The sequence below is a fragment of the Cariama cristata genome, unplaced genomic scaffold (assembly GCF_000690535.1).
Source record: "Cariama cristata isolate BGI_N322 unplaced genomic scaffold, ASM69053v1 scaffold20818, whole genome shotgun sequence".
Lineage (NCBI taxonomy): Eukaryota > Metazoa > Chordata > Aves > Cariamiformes > Cariamidae > Cariama > Cariama cristata.
This window is the reverse complement of record NW_009630897.1, coordinates 8252-20336: the sequence shown is the minus strand read 5'-3', so window position 1 is coordinate 20336 and position 12085 is coordinate 8252. Positions and strand designations below refer to the sequence as shown.

Here is a 12085-nt window from a genome sequence, read left to right as displayed (position 1 = left end):
AGCGGCGAAGGGGGTCTGTGCGGGGCGGTGAATGGGGTCGAGGGCTGTGGGGGCTTGCGGTCCTGTGTCCTTGGCCCCTCTGGTGGGCGTTTGCGTTTATGTGTTTGCCGTCGGGGCCGCCCCTGAGCCCTCCGGGTTGCGGGTGGCAGGGCCATGCCCCGCACCCCCCGCAGTATGTCCTCACCCCGCCGTACGTCTGTGTGAGGCTGAGGCGGGGTGCCAGGGCTGTGGGTATTTCCCCTGCACAGCTGGTGTGTGTGTGTGTGCGTGGCTGGGACTGTCCCTGTCCTGTCCTCCCCCCCCGCCGTCGTTGTGTGTGCAAGGCCAGGGCTGTCCCTGGTCCCTGTACATACCTGTGGCTGTGTCTAGAGGTGGGGCTCTCCCCCACCTCCCCATGTGCGTGTGCCTGGCCTGGCTGTTGCCATTCTCCCTCTGTTACAGTGCTTAGCCCTCTTTCCATGCCCACTGTTGTCTTTTTCTTTTCTTTTCTTTTTTTTTTTTTTTTGGAAGGTGTGCAGCAGGGCTATCCAAGCCATGATTGAGGTGTTGGCCAAGCTGGGCCGCGGGCCCGTCTTCCTGGCAGGGGAAGCGCTCGAGTGTGTGATCACTTTCACCAACCCGTTATCGGCCTCATCTACCTCTGCCAGCAGGTACGGCAGCCTGTGTCCATGGGCTCTTCTGTGCATGAAGCCTCAAAGTAGCAGAGCTGTCTGGGTCCCTCCAGAGGGAATGGCCCTCCCTCCCTCCTGAGCAGCCAGATGTAGTCATGGCTGGGTTGTGGCGCAATGGTGCCAGCTCAGCCACTGGTGACTTCGCTGCCCAAGGTACTCCCTTAGGGCTGCTTTGCGCCATCGCTATTTCAGGGCTGAAACTGAGGTAATTATTCTGGTTTTCTGCCCTCAAGAAGGAGATGAGAAAAAAAGTATGCAGCTAGAGATGCTCTTAACTGCCCCTCAGGTGAGCCCTCAGTGATTGGGTTACTGGCAGAAAATGAAGCCAAACTGGCTGTCAAAGCGGGATATGTAGTTTCACCAGGGTGACAGGCTCACAGGTCAACATCCAGACAACGTCATTATTTCCTATGTTTATGGAAGCAGCTCTCTCTGTCCAGCAGTGCGCTGACGTATCATTGTGATCCCTGCCTCCAGAGCCGGCAGGCAAAGGAGCAAGCACTGCCTTGAGTCAGAAAGAGGCAGCCTTCTGTGGCAGCATTTTCTGTGGCCCAGCCTTTGAGCGCTGCATCTCCCCTGATCATTACTGTGCGTGAAATAGGTATTGAGGAAACATGAGAAGATGGAAGCTTCCTATATTGGCTCACAGGGGGTGACTCTGCATCATAAGTAGTCACCCAAAGCCTCCATGTCTGCTGAGTGTGTAGCCTTGTCTGATTCTCCAGGGGGTGGAGAGTGCTTTCTCATTTTGAGCCCTTCCTGGGATGTGTCTGTTTCCAGCCCTGTCAGGTTCAGCATCTTTTCATCACCACTACACATTTCACACATGATTGTTTTGGTGGATCCACTTCCTGTGCTTGCAGTCTCAGCAGCAGCAAAGCAGTCTCTTGTATTACCGCTGTAGGGCTTCTTTGTTTATTGCCTTCCTTAACTTTCCATCTTTTCTTCCTGGTTCCTCTTGCCTGCTGAATTAAGCTTTCCAGTTCAGCTGTGATGTAACCGTCTAGCTTTCTGGACTTTTGTCCTGTGCGGTGCTAGTGCTGTTTTTCCCAGTTTTGAGGGGTGGGACTGGAAGGGTACCAGGTAGAGCAGTTTTGGAGGTTCACAGTGGAGTTAAAGGAGCTTCATTTGGAAACTTCAGGGGTGTCGTGGTCCCTAGAAAGCAGCCTTTTCAAAAAAGAGAAGTTTTTAAAATAAAAAAGCCTGTAACCAGACTGACAAGACCTGGCTAAGTCATGTGAGTAGCAACACCAAATAGACTGGTGGTTTGGAAGTTGAAGCTGTGGGTTGCGTAAAGGCGGGAGCCAGATCAAAGAACATAGACCTGTCATGGACTAGAAGCTTTTGGGGCTGGTAACAGCTGTGGCGCAGGTGGAGGAGCTGAGAGGCACGCATTTCAAGCATAGGGACAGAACTGAAGGACAGTAAGTAAATGGCAGAAAGTGGATTTGATTGTGGTGTACAAGAAACAAAGCTCTTCTACCCAAAGGCTGTATGGAGCGTGGCCTCTGTGGGCTGCAGGAGTTGTAGGGGGAGGTGAGAGAGGAGGGAAGCAACCTCAGCACCAGCGCAGGATTCTTCTGCGCCCTGCCAGCTGGACAAGCCAGGTCTGCCGCTAGGAAGGCACATGCAAATTTTTTTGGGGTATCTGCTTAGAAGAATGAAAACAATCCAGTGGTATATTGTTGGGCAATACTGGAGGGAAAAAAAAAAAAAAAAAGAAGAAAATATTCAAAATGTGGTTTTTGGAGGTACTGTAATCATGCTAAGCTTATATACAATTAGTAAACTTTGACTTCTAAGCAAGAGCATTTCTCTATTTCCATATGGCAGATGCCCTGTGACAGAAAACCTTACGGCAGCCTTTCAGGAAAAGCCGTGCTGGTACTTTGAAGATACAGAATTACAGTTGTGGGGTTAGAGGTAACTGGGTAGAGTAACCAATGCCTGTTTGGGTAAAGGCAGCCAGCACATACAAAAGATCAAATAGCACGTTGTTAGTCAGCTGAAACGAATGCAGCACGCCTTTTTCTCTGGTTCGTCTAGATGTTTAACTGCTCTGATGTGTCACATCAGAGATACCCGTGTGCCACAAAAAATCCCTGTGCTGCTGAAAACTCTGGTGTCAGTGCTTACTAATCAGATCATGATGTTAGAAAACACCAGAGGAACCATACACTGGCTAAATTAACGAGACAGCTATTGAAATAAAAACAGATGAATGCTTTGGAGACTGAAAGGTGTCAGTAATGCCATGGGAAATGCCCGGTGGAATGGGAGAGGTCGTAGCAGAGTCCAAAACATGAGACTATTTTTCATGCTGGGTGTGACCAATTCTGTGGCTGTACAGAGAGTGGGCAAAGTGACTCCTTCGCCTCCCTTATAGCCATCAGTGAATCCCTTGCATCAAGAGAAGAAAATAAGTCCTTATGAAGGGCCCAGAAGCATCCTTCTCTGGTCTGACACAACCAGAAGCTGATGTTCTTGAGGGGGTTGATGCTGTGGCAAAGGAGCACTTCTGTGCCCTGCCTGCCCTGACGAGTGTCGAGCTTGGAAGAGCTGGGTGCTGTGGGAAGGGGCAGCTGAACCCAGGTTGCAGATATTTGTTAGTTTTGAATTTGCCCACTTTCCTGATGGTTGTGTTATTACTGGAGGCGCCTCAGAGTGCTGCGCTGGATGTCACTTCTGGCTTGGGATTTAGTTCTTCGTGATTAAAAGTCCTCTGCCAGGCCTGGCCCATGCACGACAGCTAGAGGTATCCTCTGAAGAGTGCAGTCTGTGGCCCGTCCCAAGCTATGGGTGATAAGAAAGATGACCAAGTAAGGCTTTGGACTGGATCTCGACATGCTTGACCGTGGCGTGCTTGCTGGAAGATCCCTGTGAGGTTCTGCACAGGCCACTTTGTCTCTGTACCCATGGAAGGGGTGGTTCCTGACCTGCGCAGCTTGCTGTCTTCCGCCATCTGTGTACAGCAGGCTTCTCGGGGCAGGGGTGCTTCCTCACTCTGTGTCTGTGCTGTGCCCAAGGTGTTGTGGCTCAGACTGCAACTATTGCTGCTAAAGAAGAGTCCTCGGGGTGCAGAGCCAGGCCTTGGGTGAAACTACTGACAGCAGCTGGGGTGGAAGTGGCTTTGGGTCAGCACCCCAGCTCAAGCTTGCTCCGGAGGCTTCTTTGGAGGGAGGCTGTGAGAGTGGCTTCAGTGACAGTGAAGCAAGGCCGCCTTCCTTCCAGACAAGCAGTCCCGCATGGAGCTAAGCAGCAAGAGCTGCTCTTCTCCCAATTCATGCTTCCTGTAATCCAGGTTTAAAGCATAGACATAAGTGTTACTCTTCTTTGCTCTCAGTGAGATGCTGGCATGGGCCAGCGCGCAGATCCACTGCCAGTTTCACGCCAGCGAGAACCGGGTAGCACTCCCTCCCTCTGATGGCAGCAAGCATGATGTGCAGGCAGAGAATGAGACGGTCTTCGTCCCCAACAGAGGTGAGTGATACCCCTGTAACCCCGGGTAGGGGTGGTGAGAGCGCAGTGAGCAGGAATCAAGCAGACTGTAATGTGTGTCTTGAGGGCAGCGTGCGTAGAAGCGAGTGGGAAGTCTGTGTTGCTTTCCTTGTGTAATTTGCTCATGATAGCTGCTGCAGGACCTTGTTAATACTGAGATCAAAGTGGCACTAGCTTGGAGTGAAATGTGAGGGTTGTCTGTCCAACTGTTCTGGGAATATCTCGTGTTGTCACCGGGGCATGAGATGTTTCCTCCTTGGCCTTCTCCTCCCCATTCCTTCCAGTGAGGAAAAGGCTTGGCTGGCCTGGGCACAGCTGAGGCTGAGCAGCATTCATGTGGTTCTTCTTCTCTTCCAGGAGAGCGGGGTCAGTGTATCCTGTCCACCCCACCAAAAATTCTCTTCTGTGACTTGCGACTGGATCCCGGGGAGTCAAAGTCCTGTAAGTCCTCTCTTCTCTTCCCCGGCTCAGAGAGTTTGCCTCTGGGGAGCCCCACTGTCAAAGCTGGCTATGCAGACCTGAGTGCTGCAAGTGGGAGAGACCCTGGTGCTCATGGAAGGCAAAGTGCTTTTGTAGGAGTGTGAGTGCTAAGGAACTTCTGCGTTGTCCAGTGCTTGTTCTCCACCGTATAAAGGCTATGTACTGCAACATGTCCCTGCTCCTGGCCCACGGCTTTTGCTGCAAGTCTGTTGTATAGCTGCGAGGCATAAAATGTTTTGAAATACCTGGCTGCAACTGAAGGAATGGTTACACACACCTACATTTCCCTGCCTTTATTTCTTCAGCCACACTGAAGTATTCTTGAGATTTAGGCTGGCTTCCTCCGAAGGTCTGAGCTTCCTCTTCAGGTTGTGTCTGTCGTGGAGATTTCAGTCTTCTTCCTGTTCTAGTTTTCCTGCTGTAAATGTGAGGACTTCTCATCTTCTCTGCTCAAAGCTCTCCACATCTCCAAAGCCCTCGAACGATGTCCTTCCAGTGGGTCCCCTTTAAGCTCTCCTTCATCACTACTTTTGCTTTAGAGAAGTTTTCATCCTTTTCTCAAGAAATTTGCAGCAACTCATTTTTGTTGTTCCAGGCAGCTTCTTCTACCTAAGTAGACAACTGTGAAAATAAAAGTACGTGCTGTTGTCTCCCGGTCGGTGGCTGTGTGACCCAGTCTGTCAGTTCCTGTTGGATCGCCTTTGCGTTCCAGCAGCCCGTGGTCTAGTGGCAGCCTAACGTTAGGCATTGCAGGCTGTGCGTGGAGAGTTCTCTCGGGTTGTCGTAGGGATCTGCTGGGAATGGTTGACAGAGACCTCTCAAGTCACAGAGCAAAGGGAGCGGAGAGGCAGTGCGTGTGGTGGAGGGGGCTCTGCTGGAGCATTGAGCTCTGGGGAGGTGAGAGCAGAGCTGGAAGTGAGACTAAGGAGCAGTGGGCTGTGACGTGCTGGTGTTGAAGCTGGGATCTCCTGCCTTTCTAGGTTTGGAGGGGCCTGACTGGAGGGGAGGGTGGACAGGGTGAAAACAACCTGGCTTGGCTAGGTGGTTAGCCGAGTGGGGCAGTGCTGTCTGGGGCTGTGTCTCCTAAACTGCAAAGCCTATTGTCTGAGCACCTTTAGTTATTTACTTACTGTTCTACAGCAGCATGCAGGGGAAGGGAGCTGGTGCTGCCACATCGGTGCCAAGGCCCATTTTGCTTTCTGAAAGTGGCTGTGCCAGGTAGGAAGAGGAGGCAGAAATCTCAACTGGTCTGAGGCTCACCTGGATTCTCTTGTGCTCCTCTCTGGTGGCAGGTGTGGACCTGGAGCATCCATTCACTGGGAGCAGGGGGAAGCCCCTTTTCCTGGCGCATCTCAGGCAGGCTTGGCAGTCTCTGGGAGAGCAGGTTGGTGACTACAGTCCAACCTCCAGGTGGCTGGGATGGATTCAGAGGATTTTCTTGTGCGCTGACTTTGCAGGCAGAAGCTGTTCAGGCCCCAGCTAAGCTAGCTATAGTCTGTCCTTCCCAGTGATGTTGTACTCTGTGTGTGTGTACGCTCTGCCACTGGGTGACGCTGGCACAAGCAGCCTGCATCTGCCTTGCACTTGGGTGCAACTCCATAGGAAGGACACAAACTCTTCTACTCTTTGAGGTTCCTTGGCCATATGTTACAGCCTTTCCCCTTGGTTTTGTGATGCACACGTCCGTTGCATGTGTCACATCCGATGCTGCTGTGTGTGGCACTGGGCTTTTTAGCACTGAAACCCCTGTATCACAGACCCGGCTCTGCCAGGCTGCTCACATCAATCCCGTCGGCCTGCGGTGCTGCTTCTCTCACATGAGACTGCAGCTGGCAGATCATTCCTGGGGGCTCCTGCCAGTTCCGTGGAGGCAGAGTTAAGGCTGTGTGGGTGTGTATCTTAATTCTTCATTTCCTGTTTTTCAGAAGTTTTGAGTTTTGCTGCACAGTTTGGAAAAGCAAAAAAAAAAACAACCCAAGAAATCTTAATTCTGCTTCAGCAAAGTAGTATGTTATTAAACTGTAGCCAGAGCTGGCACATACAGCTGAGGTTGTGTCAGGCTGTCTCTTGATAAAAGGCCTTGTTTTCAGTTGCCAACCAGCTTATTCCCCAATATCTTCCCCTTGTTATGGTGCCTATATGTTGAAGTTGACTCACCTCCCATCCCTTTGACACATTGCCCAGGCTGAGCTCTTTAAATTTGTCACCATAAAACATTTTCTCAAGCCCTCAAGTCATTTCTGTTGCATTTTTTTGCCTCCTCTCCAGTTTTGTAATACCTTCAATTATTTGGTAGATCACAGAGGTGAGGAAATGGAAGCAGCCTGGACACGGGCCAGGAGCCCAGCCAGGAGCTACAGCTGGTGGGTAGGGAGTGCACCCATGGCACCAGGAATGTGCTTCCTGCTGGGCTATGCACAGAAGCTGGAAGTCTCAGAATTCCTGTGCCAGGTAGCAGACTGCCCACCCTCCTCGGATGGTGGTGGTCTCTGCTTAGATTATCCTCACCGGGCATGAATGCCTTTGTGAGCATTCTTGTTAAGCCTGGCACAGGGGGTTACAGCAGTCTGCTAGCTTCCTTGGAAATACCTGATTTTCCTCCCTGTCAGGACAGTTGTCAGCTTTATCTGCACCCAGTCCAGCAGGCCAGCCTTGTGTTTTAAGGTGTGACAGCCTGTGGACACTACACACTAGCACAGGCTTTTTTCTTCCTTCCAGTCCTATTATTTTAAATCTAGAAGTTATATTTAAAATGTAATCCTGGCTTTTAATCTAAGCCTCGAAGTTTAGAATGTGCCAGATGTGGGGAAGGATCTGTGGTTTCACAGCAGGATGCTGCCCTTCCTCTGGCAGGGTGTATCTGCGTTATGGCGGGCAAGCCAGAGAGGTGGAGACTTTCCACAGTTTGCTGTTTGTGTCTTTCGTATTGTACGGCATGCGGTTTGGGAAAGCTGCAAAAGTGTTCATGCTGCGTCGAGAATCATTGGAGTTTGTGTGGTGGCCAGGGGGCTTTGAGAGGGCTGAACATGGTGTAAAGTCGGGCCCCAGCATCTCAGAGGTCTCAGAGTTAGAGTTTTTGTGGTCTAAGTCATCAGTCTGTCAAGGGAGATACGCCACAGGTTGTTGTGAAGGTCTCTTAGTTGTTTCTTGGCCATTTAGGCTTGGTACTTCAGAGAAAAACACAGGAAGAAAGTAATTTTTGTTGCTGAGTTCGGGGTTTGTGTAAAGTGCATCTCAAAAGAGGCATGAGGTCTTGATCGGCACCTCTCTGCCGCATGGGGCAGAGCCCTGAGGAAACCACAGCATGTGACTGCATCATCAAAGCAGCGTGCGAAGGAAGTGTGCAGAGGCAAATTCAGGTTGAACTCGTGACGAGTAAGTTTAGCTCTTCTGTGTTTGTGTTCCTGGATTTTACATCTTTCACATTCTTTTGAGGCAGAGTTTGTGTGTGTGGTTGTATGTGCTGGAAGCGGTGTCTGGATGATGGTGCATGTGATGTGAGGAGCAGTGCACTGGTGCAGGGAAGCTGGGGATGTGCTTGGCCTGCGGTGGGAAAGAGGAGACAGCAGAAAACACCAGGCAGTGTCCCTAGCTCGGTACTGCTGCTGCTCCTAGCCTTCGGTGCAGGGAGCCTGTGAGCCACAGCTCCAGGAGATTCCTTTTGGCCTTGGAAAGCAATCTCTTCTGTGCTCCCTGTAGATTCGTACTGTGAGACACTGCCCATAGAAGGCCCTCCCTCTTTCCGGGGACAGTCAGTGAAGTACGTGTACAAGCTGACCATCGGCTGCCAGCGTGTCAACTCCCCCATCAAGCTCCTGCGCGTACCCTTCCGTGTCCTCGTGCTGCACGGTAAGGCCAGTCACTGCCCTCCCTGCAGACACGGGCCTGGCTGCACCCTGCCCCGCTGATGCTCTCGCCTTCTCCTCAGGGCTCAAGGATTACCAGTTCCCACAGGATGAGGCTGTTGCGCCCTCAAACCCCTTCCTGGAGGAGGAGGAGGGCTTGAAGAAAGACTCTCGCCTGGCGGACCTGGCGACAGAACTGCTCATGGTGGCCACCTCCAGACGCAGCCTGCGTAGGTCATATCCCCTGCTTGAACCTGCTGTCCTAACCTGGGCGTGAAGCACAGCTCGGGGCTCATTCCAAAAATCTGTGGCTGTCAATGCGAAGCTCCAACTGGGGCTGTGGAGCAACTCCATCAGGGTCAGAGTTTCCCATGGGCTCCTCCTGGTCGGTCTCAGGCTCTTCCTACTTCAGTCAGAGAGACCCTTTCTGCAGCGTGTCACAGCCAGCCTATGCTTTGCTCTTACACACTGCAGGCATTTCCCAAAGGGAATGCTGCCTCCAGGGACTGTCCTTCACACCCAGGCAACAGACGTGGGGTCATGTCTGCTGGGCTCTGATTAACCCAGAGCGCTGTGTGGAGTAGAGCCTCGTCCTGCTGCAACCCTTCCCCCGCCCCTTCTTCCTCCACAGACCTGTATAACATCAGCAACACTCGTGGGAAGGTGGGTTCCTTCTGCATCTTTAAGACCGTGTATAAGATTGGAGAGGATGTCATTGGGACCTTTAACTTCTCGGAAGGAGACATCCCATGTCTGCAGGTCAGTGCTGACTTTGGGGTCAGTGTGGGGAGAGGCAGGGGTTTCAGGTGGGGGAGAGGGAGAATGGATTGGGGTGGTGCTGGGCTGCAATGGGGTTTCACTGAGGGTTCCTACTGGGACCCAACTGGGGTCCCCTCGGAGGGTGAGGTGAGAAAGGGCTCCAGTTCTGAGGTGGTTTGGGAAATGGAGGTCCTGGGGCTTTGCACCAGGGCTATGAGAGGCTGTGAGAGCGAGCACCCTGCCCATTACCCTGCAGTTCTCAGTGAGCCTGCAGACAGAGGAGAGCATCCAGGAGGAGTTCCAGCGCCGGCGAGGGCAGCCCGTCTCCTTCAGCACACACGCCCGCCATCAGGAGGCCTGCCTGCACACAGCCCAGACCAGCTTTAGCCTGCCCATCCCGCTCAGCTCTACCCCAGGATTCACCACCAACATCGGTTAGTGCCCACCAGGGAAGGGACCCACCCCTGCTTGTCTCCGCAGGAGGACTGTGGTGTCCCCCGTGCTGTCCTTGCTCAGCAGGGCTGCGTCCTGTGGGAGGGAGCTGGCCTGTGTGAGTGGGCTTATTTATGTGTGCCCTTGCTGGCACAGCCAGTGCTGAGACAGCTGCTGTCCCCATCCCTTGTGGTGTTGACTGCTGACCCCCATCTTATCCACAGTGTCCCTGAAGTGGAGGCTGCACTTTGAGTTTGTGACCTCCGGGGAGTCGGCGGGGACTTGCTTGGTTCGTGGGAGCCAGTCGGAGGCCGTCACCTGGACTGGGGTGGAGCAGATGGAAGTGGACACTTTCAGCTGGGACTTGCCCATCAAAGTCCTTCCCACCAACCCCATCCTGGCATCCTATGTGTCTCAGTTCTCCAGCACTAACTCCATCACCATCTGAAGAGGGGAGAGCTGGTAGGGGGCTGCAGTGCTGCAAGCGTGTGCCACCAATGGCAATGGCGGGCAGGACTGTCACTGGCATGCTGCGGGGCACGCGTCCCAGTGTCCCCTTGGGTTCGTCTGCAACACCCAGGTGGGCACCGGGCAAGTCTGTCCCGCCTGTGGGTGGAGGAGCACTGTGTTTGCTGCAGTGTCTTGTGCTGCAGCCCTGACCCTTCCTACCTGGGTGAAGGTGTGAGTCCCAGCACTCACCAAAAAGAAATCTGCCTGCTAGGAAATGGCCTGACGTGCCTTTACCCCATGAGGGTCTTCCAAGAGGGAAAGGCTCAGCGCAGGGAAAGGAGAGGGGAGCTCTTCCAGAGAAGCCCTGTACCGTCCTTGGGTGAAGGCCATGCCCCTACAGCGAGACCTCACAAGCAGAGATCTGGCATCCAGGTGAGGCATGCTGGCCACCTGGGCATGGTGGAAGCCCACTCTTCTGCCCCAGCACACGTCCTCCCTCTTGTCAGGGGTGTCTCATGCACACAGCCCAGCACCCCCGTTACCCTCAGCGGAGAAGGCAGGTCCTGGCAGGTCAGCCCTGCCCTGCTGGCACACGCTGGTGTCCTGGATGTGGCCATGTGCTGTGGTGGCACAGTAGTGGTGATCCAAAACAGAAGCACTGAGCGCCTGGGCTGTTCTCTGCCTGCGCTCCTGGGCGTGAAGGCATCCTGCTGGTCTCAGGATCCTTGGGGAGCTGGAGTGAGTGCGTGCTGTGCATTCAGGAGCTGGGATGGAGGTTTCCCTGCTCAACAGCCAGCTCCTTGTTTCTACCAAACCTTCCAAAGAGTTTTCCTCTTTGCGTGGAAATCTAATAAACATCTGAATGTGGAAAACTCGGGCTTCCCAAGAGCCTTATTCCTACACCATTCCCAGTGGTGGATGCAGCCCGCCCTGCACAACAGTCACACTGTGGAGACCACCTGTTTGTTTAACACCTTTATTGCAAGAACAGAAACATCTACACAAGGCTCTGCACAACACAGACATGGCACGGGCTGGGGCAGGCTGCCAGGGTGGCGGAATCCACCTTGGCACATACGGATTGCTTCAGCTCCCTGAAAGCTGGCAGGGCACCTGGCTCCCTTGCAGCCAGCATGGGGGCCTCCCCTGTGGACATCTAGGAATTGCCCTCACTCTGCTGCCCAGCCCTGGGCTGGCTCCATTGCAATGTTGCCCAGGGCCAACATGCAGTGCCGAGGACCCCCTCCAGCCCTTGGGAGCTGTGGGAGCAGGGACGTTAGTGGTTCCAGAGGTGGGTTGTGCCCCTTGTGCTCCGGGGCAGAGAAAGGGCTGGCTGGGGGGTGTGGGTCCTGCACTAAGGACCATGATGCTCCCCAGGGGTTTGGGAGGGAGGAGGGAGCTGCTTAGCTTGAGGCTGGATGCGGGAGTACCAGGCTGCCGCAACGCAGGCTAATTTGGTCCTGTAGCCCTTAGTAGCTGGAGGTTTCCTTCCCACCTGGGAGGAGATCCCATAGGATCTGCATTCCCACAGTGTGCAGGGTGTCTCACGGGGAGGGGGCCCCAATTTGGTTCAGGAAACTGAAGGCAGAAGCAAAGCCATACCGTGGCAGCGCTAGGATGTAAATGTTGAGTACCATAGTGTGTGGATAGTGGTTTCCCTCGAAGGTGGCAGCAGTGACATCTCTGCGGGATGGGGCAGGTCTGGAACATGCGGGAGGTGTGCGCTGGAGGAGGGAGGAAGATGCCGAGGGGGTGCAGGGCACTGCTGAGCCTCTTATCTGCTCAACCCTGCACCCAGCACCTTGCTGCTCAGCGGCTCAGGGGTGCCGGCCGAGCCCCACTCATGCTCCATGCTCTTCACGCAGGGCAGGCTGGGGTTGGCCTTCTGCACCACCGAGATCTGGCAGGTCTGCGAGTCGTAGTGGGCCTCACACCAGTCGGGGAAGTCGA

The 12085-nt window shown here is 53.7% G+C and overlaps 2 protein-coding genes across 2 annotated transcripts in view; one reads left to right on the top strand and one right to left on the bottom strand.

Moving 5' to 3' along the window:
* Window positions 1–533: 533 nt before the first annotated feature.
* Window positions 534–10156, top strand: RGP1 (RGP1 retrograde golgi transport homolog (S. cerevisiae)). Its single transcript, XM_009705753.1, has 8 exons — window positions 534–650; window positions 4015–4151; window positions 4527–4610; window positions 8349–8498; window positions 8578–8724; window positions 9126–9253; window positions 9510–9687; window positions 9910–10156. Exons 1-8 carry the CDS (start codon window positions 535–537, stop codon window positions 10131–10133), a joined length of 1164 nt encoding a protein of 387 aa, XP_009704055.1. The 5' UTR covers window position 534; the 3' UTR covers window positions 10134–10156.
* A 1753-nt stretch (window positions 10157–11909) lies between these two features.
* The window catches only part of MSMP (microseminoprotein, prostate associated), a 1450-nt gene continuing 1274 nt past the window's right edge, over window positions 11910–12085 (bottom strand). Inside the window, exon 3 of the mRNA XM_009705754.1 lies at window positions 11910–12084. Coding sequence (XP_009704056.1) covers window positions 11910–12084 — 175 coding nt within the window. The remainder of the gene's footprint in view (window position 12085) is intronic.